This window comes from Amblyraja radiata, unplaced genomic scaffold (assembly GCF_010909765.2).
Source record: "Amblyraja radiata isolate CabotCenter1 unplaced genomic scaffold, sAmbRad1.1.pri scaffold_1224_ctg1, whole genome shotgun sequence".
In the NCBI taxonomy this organism is placed as follows: Eukaryota; Metazoa; Chordata; class Chondrichthyes; order Rajiformes; family Rajidae; genus Amblyraja; species Amblyraja radiata.
The window spans coordinates 1-19,263 of NW_022630407.1; the positions used below are offsets into that span (position 1 = coordinate 1).

The following is a 19,263-nucleotide window of genomic DNA, read 5'->3' on the forward strand; positions in this document are numbered from 1 at the left end:
CCCTCTCTCTGTGTCTCTGTCTCTGTCTCTGCCCCTTCCCTCTGCCCTCACTCTCTTCTCCCCCCCCCCTCTCTAGATGTGACTGCACGTTTGGGGCTATGTGTCAGTAGATAAGGTGGTTATGGGGTAAAAGGAGCAAATTAATAATATTAATATAATATCAAGGGGGGTAATTAGCGTGAGTGCGGGGGGGGGGTAGTTAGTGTGTGTGACGCTGCATGCCGCCTCCGCCCCCACCCCCCCCCCACAACCGCACGTTGGGGGAACAGACCCCAATATATATATATATATATACTAGACCAAGTGAAGACCCGTTGGGTCTGTTCCCCCAACGTGCGGTTGTGGGGGGGGGGGGGGGGGGAGGCGGCATGCAGCATGCAGCGTATATATGCACCTCTCTCCCCCTTTCTCTCCCCCTCCAGTCCCGGAGTCTTAACCGGGTTCCTGGTGCGGCCCCAGTCGGAGATGAGACACATGTCGCCGGTCTGGGCGCACTGCGTGGGCAGGGGAACGGCGACCACATTACGGTTCATGGCAGCGGGCCGGGACAATTTGATCAACGTGATGTAGTTGTCCCTGGTGTAGTAATCATATTTGGGATGTCTGATCACCATCTCCGATTCGATGAACTGTTCCGACCCCTCCGTAGCCGTGATCACATCCTCGCCCAGACGAATCTGGAGTTTTCTACGAACAGACCGGAATACCAGATCACCCCTCATCCTCCTGCGCTCCAAGGAATAGAGTCCCAGCCCGCTCAACCTCTCCCTAGAGCGCACACCCTCTAGTCCTGGCAACATCTTCGGTGGGCCGAAGGACCTGTTTCCGAGCTGTCGGGGGGGGGGGGGGGTTGAAGGGAGGGATGGGGGGAGATAGATGGGGGAAGGTGGTGTGGGGGCCTGAGGGGACCGGGTCACAGAGACGGGGAGGGAATGTAGGGAATGTAGGGGAGGGGAGGAGGGGGTTAGAGCGCGGGTGAAGGGGGTGAACCAAGGCGCCGACGCACGGAGGCTGCCATGTCCTCCACATGGATTGACCTGCTCCGTGCGCACTTTGAACCAATGTCCTTCCGTGCAACCCCCCCCCCCCCCCCCCCCATATAAAGCAACAGTGGGCCATCACCTGTCGGAAGTCGACAGGTGATGGCAATAATGCGTTTGCGAAAGTCACAGAGAGCCGAATTGAACGTGCACATTATAGACTCCTCCAGTATGAGCAGTCTCGCTGTAAGCGTCAGTGCGGGTGGTTACTGGGGAGGTAGCGTTTGGGTTGTTCCAGATCGCAGTCTCTCGCGACATGAAGTGCGGGGGAATCTGTTTGGTGCCTCCTGCAGACAGAATCGCCGACACACTGTCCCCAGTCGCAGCTGATCAATGGTAAATTAGAAATGGCATTGGCGATAGGTATGTTATCCTTTTAACGTAATCAGGTGGGTTCCGGGTGGAATGTATCAAACGGAATTATTATATGCATTTCACATAAGGGCAATAAACGGGGTGAGGATTTACGACAGTGAAAATGTGACAAAGAACCTACCGTTTGCAAAACGATTGCATGATATCGTTCGTAAAATGTTGTCTTCACATCGGGGACTCGCAGAAGTCCAGCCTAGAATTAGACGGAGCACAATTTTGTGTGAACGAAAAGTATCTATTACTATTACAGTGTTGCACCCGACTCTAACAACGGGCACGGGCGTTGCCCGACCTTAAATATCCCCAAAGGATCAACCACTTCACCTCCGCCTCCCACACCGGGACACCTAACTCCTCCCTCCAGAGCCGAGGGATCGTTCTGCCCGTGGCCTACCACCGGGTGCCGCCACGGACGGGACGCCGAACGAGGCGGCCAGGTCGGGTAGATACGTTCTCACGCACAAGGGACTTGCCCGCTCCGGAATAATCCAAGGGGACCCGGGATGGCGGCGGCCCGAGACGGGGAGGTTGAGCCACCTGTAATGGCTCGCTAAGGTCCAAATGGGCCGGTAACGTCCAAACAAGCCACGGATACAGGTTCTTGCCCGCCCCTCATGTCCAAGACGTATGTTGTAGGACCTTGCTGCTGCACCCGAAAGGGACCTGCATAAGGGCGCTGCAAGGGCCCTGTGCCCGTCGCGGCGCAGTGACATACGGACAGTCCGCCAGCGCTGTTGTGACATGGGATGGGGCCACCGCATAACGAGAAGTTGGGACGGGAGACAGGGCGCCGACCCTCTCGCGCAAACGCACCAACACAGATGGCGGCGGTTCCCGGGATCCATCAGTTCACTCACTCACGGCTTGTGCTCACAGTTCACTCATTCAAGGCGTGTGGATTCACTGTTCAGTCACTCACGGTTAGTGGACTCCACGATCACTCAGCTACGGCTAGTGGACAGTTATAGTTCACTCAGAACCGGCTTTTGGACACACAGTGAAGTCACTCACGGCTTGTGAACTCACAGTTCACTAAGTCACGTATTGTGGAATTACAGTTCATTCAGCCACGGCTTGTGGACTCCCAGTTCAGTTACTCACGGATACTGGACTCACAGTTCAGTCACTCACGGCTTGTGGACTCACAGTTCAGCCACACACGGCTTGTGGACTCATAGTTCACTCACTCACGACTTGGGAACTCACAGTTCACTCACTCGCCGGTTGTGGACAAAGTTCAGTAAATCACGGCTTGTGGACTCACGGTTCAGGGACTCACGGCTTGTGGGCTCCCAGTTCAGTCACTCACGGCTTGTGGACTCACAGTTCAGTCACTCACGGCTTGTGGACTCACGGTTCACACAGACACGGCTTCTGGACACACACTTCAATCACGCACGGCTTGTAGACTCCCAGTTTACTCACTCATGGCTTGTGGACTCACAGTTCAGTCACTCACGGCTTGCGGCCTCAGAGTTCACTCAGTCACGATTGTGGACTGACAATTCATTCAGCCACGGCTTGTGGACTCCCAGTTCAGTCACTCACGGCTTGTGGACTCACAGTTATGTCACACACGGCTTGTGGAATCACAGTTCAGTCGCTCACGGCTTGAGGACACAAAGTTCAGTCACTCACGGCTTGGGGACTCACAGTTCACTCACGCGCCGCTTGTGGACTCTCTGTTCAGTAAATCACGGCTTGCGGACTCACAAGCCTGGCACTCACGGTTTGTGGACTTACATTTCAGTCACTCTCGGCTTGTGGACTCACAGTTTACTCACTCACGGATTGGAGACTCACAGTTCAATCACTCGCGGCATGGGGACTCACAGTTCACTCACTCTCCGCTTGTGGACAGTTTAGTAAATTGCGGCTAGTGGACTCATAGTTCAGGCACTCACGGCTTGTGGACTTACAGTTCAGTCACTGACGACTTGAGGACTCACAGTTCGGTCACACACGGCTTGTGGACTCACAGTGCAGTCACCCACGGCTTGGGAACTCACAGTTCAGTCACTCACCGCTTGGGGACTCACAGTTAATTCGCTCACGGCTCGTGGGCTCACAGTTCAGTCACTCACGGCTTGTGGACTTACATTTCAGTCACTCACGTCTTGCGGCCTCAGTTCACTCAGTCACGGATTGTTGACTTACAGTTCACTCAGCCACGGCTTTTGGACGCCCAATTCAGTGACTCGCGGCTGGCGGACTCACAGTTCACTCACTCAAGGCTTGTGGACTCGCAGTTCAGTCACTCACGGCTTGTGGACTCACAATTCAGTCACTCAGGGCTTGTGGACTCATGGTTCACACAGCCACAGCTTCTGGACTCACACTTCAATCACGCATGGCTTGTAGACTCACAGATTACTCACTCACGGCTTGTGGACTCACAGTTCAGTCACTCACGGCTTGCGGCCTCAGAGTTCACTCAGTCACGATTGTGGACTGACAGTTCATTCAGCCACGCCTTGTGGACTCCCAGTTCAGTCACTCGCGGCTTGTCGACTCACAGTTCAGTCACGCACGGCTTGTGGACTCACAGTTCAGTCACTCACGGCTTGGGTATTCACAGTTCAGTCACTCACGGCTTGGGGACTCACAGTTCACTCACTCGCCACGTGACCTCTCAGTACAGTAAATCACGGCTTGTGGACTCACAATCCTGGCACTCACGTCTTGTGGGCTCACAATTAATTCGCTCACGGCTCGTGGGCTCACAGTTCAGTCACTCACGGCTCGTGGACTCACTGTTCAGTCACTCACGGCTTGTGGGCTCACAGCTCAGTCACTCACGGCTTGTGGACTCACAATTCAGTCACTCGCGGCTTGTGGATTCATAGTTCCGTCACTTTAGGCTTCTTGACTGACAGTTCAGTCACTCAGGGCTTGTGGACTCATGGTTCACACAGCCACAGCTTCTGGACTCACACTTTAATCATGCACGGCTTGTAGACTCACAGATTACTCGCTCACGGCTTGTGGACTCACAGTTCAGTCACTCACGGCTTGCGACCTCAGAGTTCACTCAGTCACGATTGTGGACTGACAGTTCATTCAGCCACAGCTTGTGGACTCACAGTTCAGTCACTCACGGCTTGTGGACTCACAGTTCTGTCACACACGGCTTGTGGGCTCACAGTTCAGTCACTCACGGCTTGAGGACTCACAGTTCAGTCACTCACGGCTTGGGGACTCACAGTTCACTCACTCGCCGCTTGTGGACTCTCTGTTCAGTAAATCACGGCTTGTGGACTCACAATCCCGGCACTCACGGCTTGTGGGCTCACAGTTAATTCGCTCACGGCTCGTGGGCTCACAGTTCAGTCACTCACGGTTTGTGGACTTACATTTCAGTCACCGACGTCTTGCGGCCTCAGAGTTCACTCAGTTACGGATTGTGGACTTACAGTTCTCCAAGCCACGGCTTGTGGACGCCCAATTCAGTGACTCGCGGCTTGTGGACTCACAGTTCAGTCACTCTCGGCTTGTGGACTCACAGTGTACTCACTCACGGCTTGGGGACTCACAGTTCACTCTCTCGCCGTTTGTGGACTCAGTTCACTCACTCGCCGTTTGTGGACTCTCAGTTCAGTAAATCACGGCTTGTGGACTCACAATTCATTCACTCACGGCTTGATGACTCACAGTTCCGTCACATACCGCTTGGGGACTCACAATTAATTCGCTCACGGCTCGTGGGCTCACAGTTCAGTCTCTCACGGCTTGTGGACTTACATTTCAGTCACACACGTCTTGCCGTCTCAGAGTTCACTCAGTCACGGATTGTGGACTTACAGTTCACTCAGCCACGGCTTCTGGACGCCCAATTTAGTGACTCGCGGCATGCGGACTCACAGTTCTCTCACTCAAGGCTTGTGGACTCGCAGTTCAGTCACTCGCGGCTTGTGGACTCATAATTCAGTCACTCACGGCTTGTGGATTCAACGTTCCGTCACTCTAGGCTTGTTGACTGACCGTTCAGTCACTCAGGGCTTGTGGACTCACAATCCTGGCACTCACGGCTTGTCGGCTCACAATTAATTCGCTCACGGCTCGTGGGCTGACAATTCAGTCACTCACGGCTCGTGGGCTCACAGTTCAGTCACTCACGGCTTGTGGGCGCACAGCGCAGTCGCTCACGGCTTGTGGACTCACAATTCAGTCACTCACGGCCTGTGGATTCACAGTTCCGTCACTCTAGGCTTGTTGACTGACCGTTCAGTCACTCAGGGCCTGTGGACTCATGGTTCACAGCCACAGCTTCTGGACTCACACTTCAATCACGCACGGCTTGTAGACTCACATATTAATCTCTCACGGCTTGTGGACTCACAGGTCAGTCACTCACGGCTTGCTGCCTCAGAGTTCACTCAGACACGATTGTGGACTGCCAGTTCATTCAGCCACGGCTTGTGGACTTCCAGTTCAGTCACTCACGGCTTGTGGACTCACAGTTCAGTCTCACACGGCTTGTGGACTCACAGTTCAGTCACGCACGGCTTGGGGACTCACAGTTCAGTCACTCACGGCTTGGGACTCACAGTTCACTCACTCGGCGCTTGTGGACTCTCAGTTCAGTAAATCACGGCTTGTGGACTCACAGTTCAGGCACTCGCGGTTTGTGGACCCACAGTTCAGTCACTGACGACTTGTGGACTCGCAGTTCAGTCACTGACGACGTGTGGACTCACAGTTCAGTCACTCACGGCTTGTGGACACAGTTCATTTACTCACGGCTTGAGGACTCGCAGTCCAGTCACTCACCGCTTGGGGACTCACAATTCAGTCACTCACGGCTTGTGGATTCACAGTTCCGCCATTCACTCACAGCTTGTGGACATACATTTCAGTCACTCACGTCTTGCGGCCTCAGAGTTCACTCAGTCACGGATTGTGGACTTACAGTTCACTCAGCCACTGCTTGTGCAATTACAGTTCAATCAGCCACGGCTTGTGGACTCACAGTTTACTCACTCACGGATTGTGGACTCACAGTTCAGTCACTCACGGCATGGGGTACGCACAGTTCACTCATTCGCGCTTGTGGACTCACTGTTCAGGAAATTACGGCTTGTGGACTCACAGTTCAGGCACTCGCGGCTTGTGGACTCACAGTTCAGTCACTGACGACTTGTGGACTCACAGTTCGGTCACTCACGGCTTGTGGACTCACAGTTCATTCAATCACGGCTTGAGGACTCGCAGTTCAGTCACTCACCGCTTGGGGACTCACAATTCAGTTACTCACGGCTTGTGGATTCACAGTTCCGTCATTCACTCACGGCTTGTGGACTTACATTTCAGTCACTCACGTCTTGCGGCCTCAGAGTTCACTCAGTCACGGATTGTGGACTTACAGTTCACTCAGCCACGGCTTGTGTAATTACAGTTCACTCAGCCACGGCTAGTGGACTCACAGTTTACTCACTCACGGATTGTGGACTCACTGTTCAGTCACTCACGGCATGGGGGACGCACAGTTCACTCACTCGCGCTTGTGGACTCACTGTTCAGTAAATTACGGCTAGTGGACTCACAGTTCAGGCACTCGCGGCTTGTGGACTCACAGTTCATTCACTGACGACTTGTGGACTCACAGTTCGGTCACTCACGACTTGTGGACTCACTGTTCAGTCACTCACGGCTTGTGGACTCACAGTTCACTCACTCACGGCTTGTGGTCTCACATTTCAGTCACTCACGTCTTGGGGATTCACAGTTCCGTCGTTCTAGGCTTGTTGACTGACAGTTCAGTCACTCACGGCTTGTGGGCTCACAGCTTGTGGGCTCACAGCTCAGTCACTCACGGCATGTGGACTCACAGTTCAGTCTCACACGGCTTGTGGACTCACAGTTCTGTCACGCTCGGCTTGGGGACTCACAGTTCAGTCACTCACGGCTTGGGACTCACAGTTCATCCACTCGCCGGTTGTGGACTCTCAGTTCAGTAAATCACGGCTTGTGGACTCACATTTCAGGCACTCGCGGTTTGTGGACCCACAGTTCAGTCACTGACGACTTGTGGACTCGCAGTTCAGTCACTGACGACATGTGGACTCACAGTTCAGTCACTCACGTCTTGCGGCCTCAGAGTTCACTCAGTCACGGATTGTGGACTTACAGTTCACTCAGCCACGGCTCGTGGACTCACAGTTTACTCACTCACGGATTGGGGACTCACAGTTCAGTCACTCACGGCATGGGGGACGCACAGTTCACTCACTCGCGCTTGTGGACTCACAGTTCAGTAAATTACGGCTTGTGGACTCACAGTTCAGGCACTCTCGGCTTGTGGACTCACAATTCGGTCATTCACGGCTTGTGGACTCACAGTTCAGTCACTCACGGCTTGAGGACTCGCAGTTCAGTCACTCACCGCTTGGGGTCTCAAAGTGAATTCGCTCACGGCTCGTGGGCTCACAGGTCATTCACACACGGCTTGTGGACTTACATTTCAGTCACTCACGTCTTGCGGCCTCAGAGTTCACTCAATCACGATTGTGGACTGACAGTTCATTCAGCCACGGCTGTCCGCTTTTCGGCACACGGTCGTTCTGGCTCTGCTCCCGACACGTATGTGGCTGCTACTATGGCTGGCCGTGGGCTACACGGTCCTCTTCCGTCGGTGGCTTTTCCGGACCTGTCATAAGCCTTCACGGTACTAGGCCCCCACCCGACGTCTGTGGCTGCTGCTTGGGCCTAGCTGTGGGCTGCACAGCCCTGGAAAACGTTCCAGGTAAGCTGATACCGTCGCTCCTAGCTTACAGCTGTGCTCGGTGACCCTTATGCCCCTGTCCCACTTAGGAAACCTGAACGGAAACCTCTGGAGACGTTGCGCCCCACCCAAGGTTTTTGTGCGGTTCCTGGAGGTTGCAGGTGGTTGCCGGAGGTTGCAGGTAGTGGAAGCAGGTAGGAAGACTGACAAAAACCTCCGAGAACCTCCGGGAACCTCCGGGAACCGCATGGAAACCTTGGTTGGGATGCAAACTCCCCTGAGGTTTCCGTTCAGGTTTCCTAAGTGGGACAGGGGCATTACTGCTCTGCTCGTCTCCCCTGCGCTCTTCTCTGAGCTATTGCTTCCCGTTCCGACTTTTTTTTCTTTTTGGCGCCAATTGAAAACCATTTGGCGCCAAATCTTTTGGCTTGGTGCCGGTTCCACTTTGTTTCCAAATATTACTTCTATTTTTAACTTGTTTTCAATTTTTCTTGGCTGTTCTTGTTCTTATCGTTTTCGTTCTTTTATCCTCGTCGCTAATTGGTGTGTATTTGGATGCTTGGAACAGACTTTAATAAGGCTCGGACACGCGTGTAATCTAACAAGCTTCTTTATTCCAGGACGCCAACTTGAGTCTCTTTCGCACATGCGTACTTGCACAAGACATCACATGACATCACATGTACTAATTACATATGCTAATTATATCACAGACCTAACAGTCTTCATGTTGTGTGGGGCTCGGGGCGCGGATGCCTTTGGCGAGCGACCGCACCTGTGTTCTTCCAAGCCCGTGGCTGGCCCTGGGTGAGGTCGGGGAGGGAGAGAGAGGGACGGGGAATGGGAGGAGGGAAAGAAGGAGGGAGGAGCGAGAGGGGATGAGGAGAGGGAGGGAAGGTGGTGAGGAAAGGGAGGGGGAGTGGAGAGGGGAGGGGTTTACAGAGAAAAAACTAATTTAAACTAAACTCAAACTCTAAACTCAACACTTGAGCTAAAACTCTCAGAGCACCTTCGCTCAGTCCAGCTGGACCCACCTGATGTACCGGTTGTCAAACACTTGTCACCTCGCCCACAACCAACATTGGCCTGTTTTCCATATCATTCTCACTTTTTTGCATATATTTTACTATCATTTTCTGTGTCTCTCCACATGACCGTCTATATCTCTCATTTCATTTCCCCACGACGCTCAGGGGGGAGAGGAACCGGAGCGGCTGATATAGTAGTGGCCAGAGGATCTGGGGTGACGGAGGAAATCCACATTAGGCAGAAAATGGTGTTGGGTAGACTGACGGGACTGAAGGCTGATAAATCCCCTGGGGCCGATTTGTCTGCATCCCAGGGTACTTAATGAAGTGGCTCAGGAAAGTGTGGATGCATTGGTGATAATTTTCCAATGTTCTATACTCAGGTGCAGTTCCTGTGGATTGGAGGGTAGCTAATGTTATCCCACTTTATAAGAAAAGCAGGAGAGAGAAAATAGGGAATTGTAGATCAGTTCGCCTGACATCGGTGGGGAAATGCTGGAGTCAATTATAAAAGATGAAATAGCCGCACATTTGGATTGCAGTAACAGGATCGTTCGGAGTCGGCGTGGATTTACGAAGGGGAAATCATGCTTGACCAATCTTCTGGAATTTTTTTACCATGTAACTACGAAAATGGACAAGGGAGAGCCAGTGGATGTAGTGTACCTGGACTTTCATAAAGCATTTGATGAGGTCCCACATAGGAGATTGGTGGGCAAAATTGAAGGCACATGGTATTGGGGGTAGAGTGGTGACATGGATAGAAAAATCGTTGGCTGACAGGAAACAAAGAGTAGGGATTAACGGGTCCCTTTCAGAATGGCAGACGGTGACTAGTGGAGTACCGCAAGGCTCGGTGCTGGGACCGCAGCTATTTACAATGTACATCAATGATTTGGATGAAGGGATTTAAAGTAACATTAGCAAATTTGCAGATGACACAAAGCTGGGTGGCAGTGTGAACTGTGAGGAGGATTCAATGAGTATGTAGGGTGACTTGGACAGGTTGGGGGAGTGGACAGATGCATGGCGGATGAAGTTTAATGCGGATAAATGTGAGGTTATCCACTTTGGTATCAAAACAGGAAGGCAGATTATTATCTAAATGGCGTCAAGTTGGGGAAAAGGGAAGTACAACGGGATCTGGGGGTCGTTGTTCATCAGTCTATGAAAGTAATCATGCAGGTACAGCAGGCAGTGAAGAAGGCGAGTGGCATGTTGGCCTTTATAACAAGATGAATCGAGTATAGGAGCAAAGATGTCTTTCTGCAGTTGCACAGAGCCCTAGTGAGACCACACCTGGACTAATGTGTGCAGTTTTGGTCCCGTAATTTGCGGAAGGACATTCTTGCTATTGAGGAAGTGCGGCGTAGGTTTACAAGGTTAATTCCTGGGATGGCGGGACTGTCATATGCTGAGAGAATGGAACGGCTGGGCATGCACACTCTGGAGTTTAGAAAAATGAGAGGGGATCTTATTGAAACATAAAAGATTGTTCAGGGTTTGGACACACTAAAGGCAGGAAACATGTTCCCGATGTTGTGGGAGTCCAGAACCAGGGGCCACAGTTTAAGAATTAGGAGTAAGCAATTTAGAACGGAGACGAGGAAACACTTTTCCACCCAGAGAGTTGTGTGTCTGTGGAATTCTCTGCCTCAGAGAGCGGCGGAGGCCGGTTCTCTGGAGGCTTTCAAGAGACAGCTAGATAGGGCTCTTAAAGAAAGCAGGAACGGCGTACTGATTGTGGATGATCAGCCATTATCACATTGAAAGGCGGTGCTGGCTCGAAGGGCCGAATGGCCTACTCCTGCACCTATTGTGTATTGTCTATTGTCTACAAACAGAAACCATTCTTCATTGCAAACATTTTATTGATAGTGTCCCAGTTGTACAGAGAGTGAGAGGCGGAGACCTGGCGCGGGGGCCGGGGTCACGGGCTCAGTTTGCCGCGATGGTGTTGTGGATCCAGGAGACTTAGTGGCAGACGCGAGTGTACACACCGGGATGGTCCCTGTCCGCACAGCCGTACCCCCACGAGCACTCCGTGAGGCCATCACCGGCGAGTGTACACACCAGAATCACCCTGTCACAAGAGCACACGTGAGAGGACGTTAGTTGGAATCTCAGAGCGATACAGCGGGGAAACAGGCCCTTCGGCCCTACGTGCCCACACCGACCAACTTCCGCCATCTACACTAGTCCCACCCAAAGACAATTCGAGCAATTTATAGCAGAATAGCACGCTACACTTGTAGATGTGGACGCCATGAAGGAAGCCGATTCCCAAGATGGCGCTGAAAAATTTCTCTATGCCTACTACGGCTTTTTTGCCGACTGGACCATCTTGCTCTTGCTCTGGTATCCTTAGTCCCACTTGCCCGCGTTTGGCCCATATCCCTCCAAACCTATCATATCAATGTACCTGTCCAAGTGCTTCTTAAACGTCGCGATGGTTCTAGCCTCAACTACCTCCTCCGGCAGCTCATTCCATACACCCACCTGTGTGGAAACGTTGCCGCTCGGATTCCTGTTAAATCTTTTTCCCCCTCACCTTAAACCTATGTCCTCTGGTCCTCGATTCCCCTACTCTGGGCAAGATACTCTGTGCGTCTACCCGATCTATTCCCCTGGTGATTTTGTACACCTCTATAAGATCGCCCCTCATCCTCCTGCGCTCCATGGAATAGAGTCCCAGCCCTGCCCCCAACCTCTCCCTGTAGCTCACACCCTCTGTTCCTGGCAACATCTTCGATTGGCCGTGGGACCTGTTTCCGAGCTGTCGGTGGGAGCGAGCGGAGAGAAAGATATAGAGGAGAGGGGGAGATACAGGCAGAGGGGGGAGTGGTCTGTACCTGGCAGGTGTGGCGGCCTCCCTCCAAGTAACCGAGACACATCATGTTGTCAGTGATCATTCCCGGGTAGGAACCGGAACAGTCCGCGTCACTCAGAACCGGGGCGTCCAAACACTGAAGCTGGTCGCCGCTAACCACTAGTGGGGGATAGGTGAGATATTAAACCCCATCCCGTCTCTGTCACCCCTCCCCACCGCCCCCTACCCCCTCTCCCCGTCTCTGTCACCCTCTCCCCAATTTTTCTCACCTCCCCTTCCCATTCTCCCTCATTCGCAACGACTCTCTTCCCTTCCCCCCCCCCCCCCCCCCCTCCCTCACGCTCCATCTCATCCTCACCTAACGCTCTCTCTTTCTCTCACCTCGTCTCGCCCACACCCCAAATGGGCGGAAATCCCGGGTGGGACAGGGGGGGTCTGATGATCGTGGGCGCCGACTGTACGAGAGATAGATAGATAGATAGATAGATAGATAGATAGATAGATAGATAGATAGATAGATAGATAGATAGATAGATAGATAGATAGATAGATAGATAGATAGATAGATAGATAGATAGATAGATAGATAGATAGATAGATAGATAGATAGATAGATAGATAGATAGATAGATAGATAGATAGATAGATAGATAGATAGATAGATAGATAGATAGATAGATAAGGTACACAAAATTGCTGGGGAAACTCAGCGGGTGCAGCAGCATCTATGGAGCGAAGGAATAGGCGACGTTTCGGGCCGAAACCCTTCTTCAGCTGATGGGGGGTGGGGGAAAGAAAGAAGGAAAAGGGGAGGAGGAGGAGGAGCCCGAGGGCGGGCGGATGGGAGGGTGGGAGGAGACAGCTAGAGGGTTAAGGAAGGGGAGGAGACAGCAAGGGCTAGCCAAATTGGGAGAATTCTATGTTTAATGCCATAAGGACGCAAGGTCCCCAGACGGAATATGAGGTGCTGTTCCTCCAATTTCCGCTGTTGCTCACTCTGGCAATGGAGGAGACCCAGGACAGAGAGGTCGGATTGGGAATGGGAGGGGGAGTTGAAGTGCTGAGCCACCGGGAGGTCAGGTAGGTTATTGCGGACTGAGCGGAGGTGTTCGGCGAAACGATCGCCCAACCTACGCTTGGTCTCACCGATGTAAATCAGCTGACATCTAGAGCAGCGGATGCAGTAGATGAGGTTGAAGGAGCTACAGGTGAACCTTTGTCGCACCTGGAACGACTGCTTGGGACCTTGGATGGAGTCGAGGGGGGAGGTGAAGGGACAGGTGTTGCATTTCTTGCGGTTGCAACGGAAAGTGCCCGGGGAGGGGGTGGTGCGGGAGGGAAGGGAAGAATTGACGAGGGAGTTGCGGAGGGAGCGGTCTTTGCGGAAGGCAGACATTGGGGAGATGGGAAGATGTGGCGAGTGGTGGGGTCACGTTGGAGGTGGCGGAAATAGCGGAGGATTATGTGTTGTATTTGCCGGCTGGTGGGGTGAAAGGTGAGGACCAGAGGGACTCTGCCCTTGTTGCGTGTGCGGGGATGGGGAGAGAGAGCAGTGTTACGGGGTATGGATGAGACCCTGGTGTGAGCCTCATCTATGGTGGCGGAGGGGAATCCCCGTTCCTGAAGAACGAGGACATTTCCGATGCCCTGGTATGAAATGTCTCATCCTGGGAACAGATGCGGCGTAGGCGGAGGAATTGGGAGTAGGGGATGGAGTCTTTACAGGGGGCAGGGTGGGAAGACGTGTAGTCCAGATAGATAGATAGTAGATAGATAGATAGATAGATAGATAGATAGATAGATAGATAGATAGATAGATAGATAGATAGATAGATAGATAGATAGATAGATAGATAGATAGATAGATAGATAGATAGATAGAGAGATAGATAGATAGATAGATAGATAGATCGATAGATAGATAGATAGATAGATAGATAGATAGATAGATAGATAGATAGATAGATAGATAGATAGATAGATAGATAGATAGATAGATAGATAGATAGATAGATAAGGTACACAAAATTGCTGGGGAAACTCAACGGGTGCAGCAGCATCTATGGAGCGAAGGAAATAGGCGACGTTTCGGGCCGAAACCCTTCTTCAGACTGATGGGGGGTGGGGGAAGAAAGAACGAAAAGGGGAGGAGGAGGAGGAGCCCGAGGGCGGGCGGATGGGAGGGTGGGAGGAGACAGCTAGAGGGTTAAGGAAGGGGAGGAGACAGCAAGGGCTAGCCAAATTGGCAGAATTCTATGTTAATGCCATAAGGACGCAAGGTCCCCAGACGGAATATGAGGTGCTGTTCCTCCAATTTCCGCTGTTGCTCACTCTGGCAATGGAGGAGACCCAGGACAGAGAGGTCGATTGGGAATGGGAGGGGGAATTGAAGTGCTGAGCCACCGGAGGTCAGGTAGGTTATTGCGGACTGAGCGGAGGTGTTCGGCGAAACGATCGCCCAACCTACGCTTGGTCTCACCGATGTAAATCAGCTGACATCTAGAGCAGCGGATGCAGTAGATGAGGTTGGAGGAGATACAGGTGCACCTTTGTCGCACCTGGAACGACTGCTTGGGACCTTGGATGGAGTCGAGGGGGGAGGTGAAGGGACAGGTGTTGCATTTCTTGCGGTTGCAACGGAAAGTGCCCGGGGAGGGGGTGGTGCGGGAAGGAAGGGAAGAATTGACGAGGGAGTTGCGGAGGGAGCGGTCTTTGCGGAAGGCAGACATTGGGGGAGATGGGAAGATGTGGCGAGTGGTGGGGTCACGTTGGAGGTGGCGGAAATGGCGGAGGATTATGTGTTGTATTTGCCGGCTGGTGGGGTGAAAGGTGAGGACCAGAGGGACTCTGCCCTTGTTGCGTGTGCGGGGATGGGGGAGAGAGAGCAGTGTTACGGGGTATGGATGAGACCCTGGTGTGAGCCTCATCTATGGTGGCGGAGGGGAATCCCCGTTCCCTGAAGAACGAGGACATTTCCGATGCCCTGGTATGAAATGTCTCAGTCCTGGGAACTGATGCGGCGTAGGCGGAGGAATTGGGAGTAGGGGATGGAGTCCTTTACAGGGGGCGGGTGGGAAGACGTGTAGTCCAGATAGATAGATAGCTAGATAGATAGATAGATAGATAGATAGATAGATAGATAGATAGATAGATAGATAGATAGATAGATAGATAGATAGATAGATAGATAGATAGATAGATAGATAGATAGATAGATAGATAGATAGATAGATAGAGTACCGCAGGGATCTGCGCTAGGACATAGATAGATAGATAGATAGATAGATAGATAGATAGATAGATAGATAGATAGACAGATAGACAGATAGACAGATAGACAGATAGACAGATAGACAGATAGACAGATAGAGAGAGAGAGGAGAGAGAGAGAGAGATAGAGAGATAGAGAGATAGAGATATAGAGAGATAGAGAGATAGATAGATAGATAGATAGATAGATGAGCTAGATTATAGATAGATAGATAGATAGATAGATAGATAGATAGATAGATAGATAGATAGATAGATAGATAGATAGATAGATAGATAGCTAGATAGATAGATAGATAGATAGATAGATAAGGTACACAAATTGCTGGGGAAACTCAGCGGGTGCAGCAGCATCTATGGAGCGAAGGAAATAGTCGACGTTTCGGGCCGAAACCCTTCTTCAGACTGATGGGGGGTGGGGGAAAGAAAGAAGGAAAAGGGGAGGAGGAGGAGGAGCCCGAGGGCGGGCGGATGGGAGGGTGGGGGGAGACAGCTAGAGGGTTAAGGAAGGGGAGGAGACAGCAAGGGCTAGCCAAATTGGGAGAATTCTATGTTAATGCCATAAGGACGCAAGGTCCCCAGACGGAATATGAGGTGCTGTTCCTCCAATTTCCGCTGTTGCTCACTCTGGCAATGGAGGAGACCCAGGACTGAGAGGTCGGATTGGGAATGGGAGGGGGAATTGAAGTGCTGAGCCACCGGGAGGTCAGGTAGGTTATTGCGGACTGAGCGGAGGTGTTCGGCGAAACGATCGCCCAACCTACGCTTGGTCTCACCGATGTAAATCAGCTGACATCTAGAGCAGCGGATGCAGTAGATGAGGTTGGAGGAGATACAGGTGCAACCTTTGTCGCACCTGGAACGACTGCTTGGGACCTTGGATGGAGTCGAGGGGGGAGGTGAAGGGACAGGTGTTGCATTTCTTGCGGTTGCAACGGAAAGTGCCCGGGGAGGGGGTGGTGCGGGAGGGAAGGGAAGAATTGACGAGGGAGTTGCGGAGGGAGCGGTCTTTGCGGAAGGCAGACATTGGGGGAGATGGGAAGATGTGGCGAGTGGTGGGGTCACGTTGGAGGTGGCGGAAATGGCGGAGGATTATGTGTTGTATTTGCCGGCTGGTGGGGTGAAAGGTGAAGACCAGAGGGACTCTGCCCTTGTTGCGTGTGCGGGGATGGGGAGAGAGAGCAGTGTTACGGGGTATGGATGAGACCCTGGTGTGAGCCTCATCTATGGTGGCGGAGGGGAATCCCCGTTACCTGAAGAACGAGGACATTTCCGATGCCCTGGTATGAAATGTCTCATCCTGGGAACAGATGCGGCGTAGGCGGAGGAATTGGGAGTAGGGGATGGAGTCTTTACAGGGGGCAGGGTGGAAGACGTGTAGGATAATAGATAGATAGATAGATAGATAGATGATAGATAGATAGATAAGATAGATATATAGATAGATAGATAGATAAGATATATAATAGATAGATAATATATAGATAGATAGATCGATAATAGACGCTAGATAAGCTATATATATAGATAGCCTATAGACAGATAGAACAGATAGACTAGATCGTCTAGCTCGCTCTCTCGCTACGCTCGCGCCTAGCTCGCTCGCGCGCTAGCTCGATCGCTCGCTCGCTCGATAGCTCGCCCCGATAGATAGATAGCTCTCTACGATAGCTCGCTCGATCCTCGATAGATAATAGAATAGATAGATAGAATAGATAGATAATAGATTAGATCGACAATAGACAGATAGACAGATAGACAATCGACAGATAGACATATAGCATAGATGATAGGCAGAGATAGATAGATAGCTAGAGAGATAGATAGATAGATAGATAGATAGATAGATAGATAGATAGATAGATAGATAGATAGATAGATAGATAGATAGATAGATAGATAGATAGATAGATAGATAGATAGATATAATTCAATTGCCACACAACCAAGGTCGGTGGAATTTGGGTTGCCAGCAGCGGTACAGTAATATAAGCACACAACCACAATAAAAATTTACACAAACGTCCACCACAGCATTCATCACTGTGGTGGAAGGCACAGAGCTTGGCCAGTCCTCCTCCATTTCCCCCCGTGGTCGGGACCTCCACCCTCCACAGCCGTTGCTGCGGGCGTCCAGATGTAAGGGACAAGTCAAAGTCAAGGTGAGTTCAGGATCGCTCTTCCCAACCAGAGACCGCGGCTTCAGGCTGGTGTAGGCCGCAGGCCGGCGGTCAAAGTTTTAAAGTACCTGCCGTGCCGCAGCCGGAAGCACCGCAGTCTGCAGGGCCGGCGGTCGAAGCTCCCCTCCAGGGGAGATGGTAAGTCCATGCCGCACCCGCGGTAGAAGACGGCCGTGGACGGCGGTGGAAGCTTCTTCTTCCCCCCGGGTCCCCACGAGGGATCCCGGGCTGTAGACGCTGGTCAGCACGCGGTGGAAGGGGGAGGGGCATGATGATTCAGCGGATGATTGGAGGAGGGAGTTGTCGATCAGAGGCGGATGTACCCGGTGGGACAGAGGATAGAGCGCATGATTGGAGGGGGGAGACGTCCTTGTAAAGATCATAGAGTGGAGCTTGAGTCGGCACGTTCGCGCGGCCTTTCATCGCACTGCCCATCGCGGCTTAAAATCGGCCGCGGGAACTTCCATCAGCCCATCGAGGCGCCGGGCGATGAAAGGCCCCGCGAACTGGCAGATTCAAGCCCCACGTTTTCGGGGTGGGGCGAAGCTGCTGTTTCTCGAGAGAGTGTGAGTGATTGTGCGGGCGGCCGCTAAAAAAAAATCCCCCCCCCCGCCCATGTTATGATAGCAATTTCCGCCCCTCCCCCATTCTCTACAGCTCCCCCTCACTCTCCCTTACATTTTTCGCCCTCCATTTCCTCCCTCTCCCCCCTCTCTCTCTCCCCCACCAGTCCCGGAGTCTCACCCGTGTCCATGGTGTTACCCCAGCCGGAGATGAGACAAATGTCGCCGGTCTGGGCGCAATGGACGGGCAGGGGAATGGCGGTTCATGGCGGCGGGCTGGGACAATTTGATCAACATGATGTCGTTGTCCTGGCTGTAGTAATCGTATCGTATTTGGGATGTCTGACCACCATCTCCGAGTTGATGAACTGTTCCGACCCCTCCGTAGCCGTGATACCATGTTCACATCAGACGAATATGTATGTCCCTACCACAGACGGTAAAATCAGACCGCGCCTTAAAAACCAACCGCGACCGGAGGGGAGGGGGTTTCAGAGACGGGGAGAGGGGGGGTGTAGACACCTGTACTTACGAGCTGTCACAATGAGCTGCGGCCACCACCCAGCGCGGGTTGATCAGGGAACCGCCGCACAAATGGTGGCCGACGTTAATCGACACGATCCAGGGAACGGCGTGTTTACGGCACTCATAACCGCCCACGATATTGACATCGACTGTGGGCGCCGCGACTGTCGGTGTGGGGGAGGGGAGAGAGAGATAGAACACGGTCACTGCCAGCGGGGCGGAGAGAGAGACAAGGGAAATGAGTGAGAGGAGAGGTAGAGAGAGAAGGGGAAAGAAGGAGGGGGAGCCGAGGGGAGAGGAGGGAGAGAGAGATGAGGGGGAGTGAGGCGGACGGGTTGATACAGGAGGTGGAAAGACAGGAAGGGGGGAGGGAAAGAAAGAAGGTGGATAAGGGAGAAAGAGGGGCAGAGAGATGAGGAGAGGGAGATGGGGAGAGAGAAGTGGCGAGAGTGCGAAGGGGCGAGAGAGAGTGGAGATAGTGGGGTAATATGAAGGGGAGAGAAGAAGGGGGAGAGAAGTGAAGGGAAAGAATGCGAGGGAGAGGAGGGGGGAAGAGAAGGGGGAGAGAGAAGCAGAAGGGTCTTCATGTTGTTTGGGGGTCGGGGGCGCGGATGCCTTTGGCGAGCGACCGCACCTGTGCTCTTCCACCGCCCGTTTATGGCGCTGGGCGAGGGTCGGGGAGGGACAGAGGAGGGACAGGGAGGGAGGGAGGGAGGGAGGGAGGGAGGGAG

The 19,263-nt window shown here is 52.6% G+C and overlaps 1 protein-coding gene across 1 annotated transcript; it reads right to left on the reverse strand.

The window, feature by feature from the left end:
- Positions 1-437: 437 nt before the first annotated feature.
- On the reverse strand, positions 438-18,696 carry LOC116969798 (trypsin-like; the record flags this gene model as incomplete). The annotated part of the gene is made up of 2 exons (XM_033016579.1): positions 438-687; positions 18,540-18,696. Coding segments are annotated over 2 exons (407 nt in total), but the record flags the coding sequence as incomplete, so codon positions are not given.
- Between the last annotated feature and the right edge of the window lie 567 nt (positions 18,697-19,263).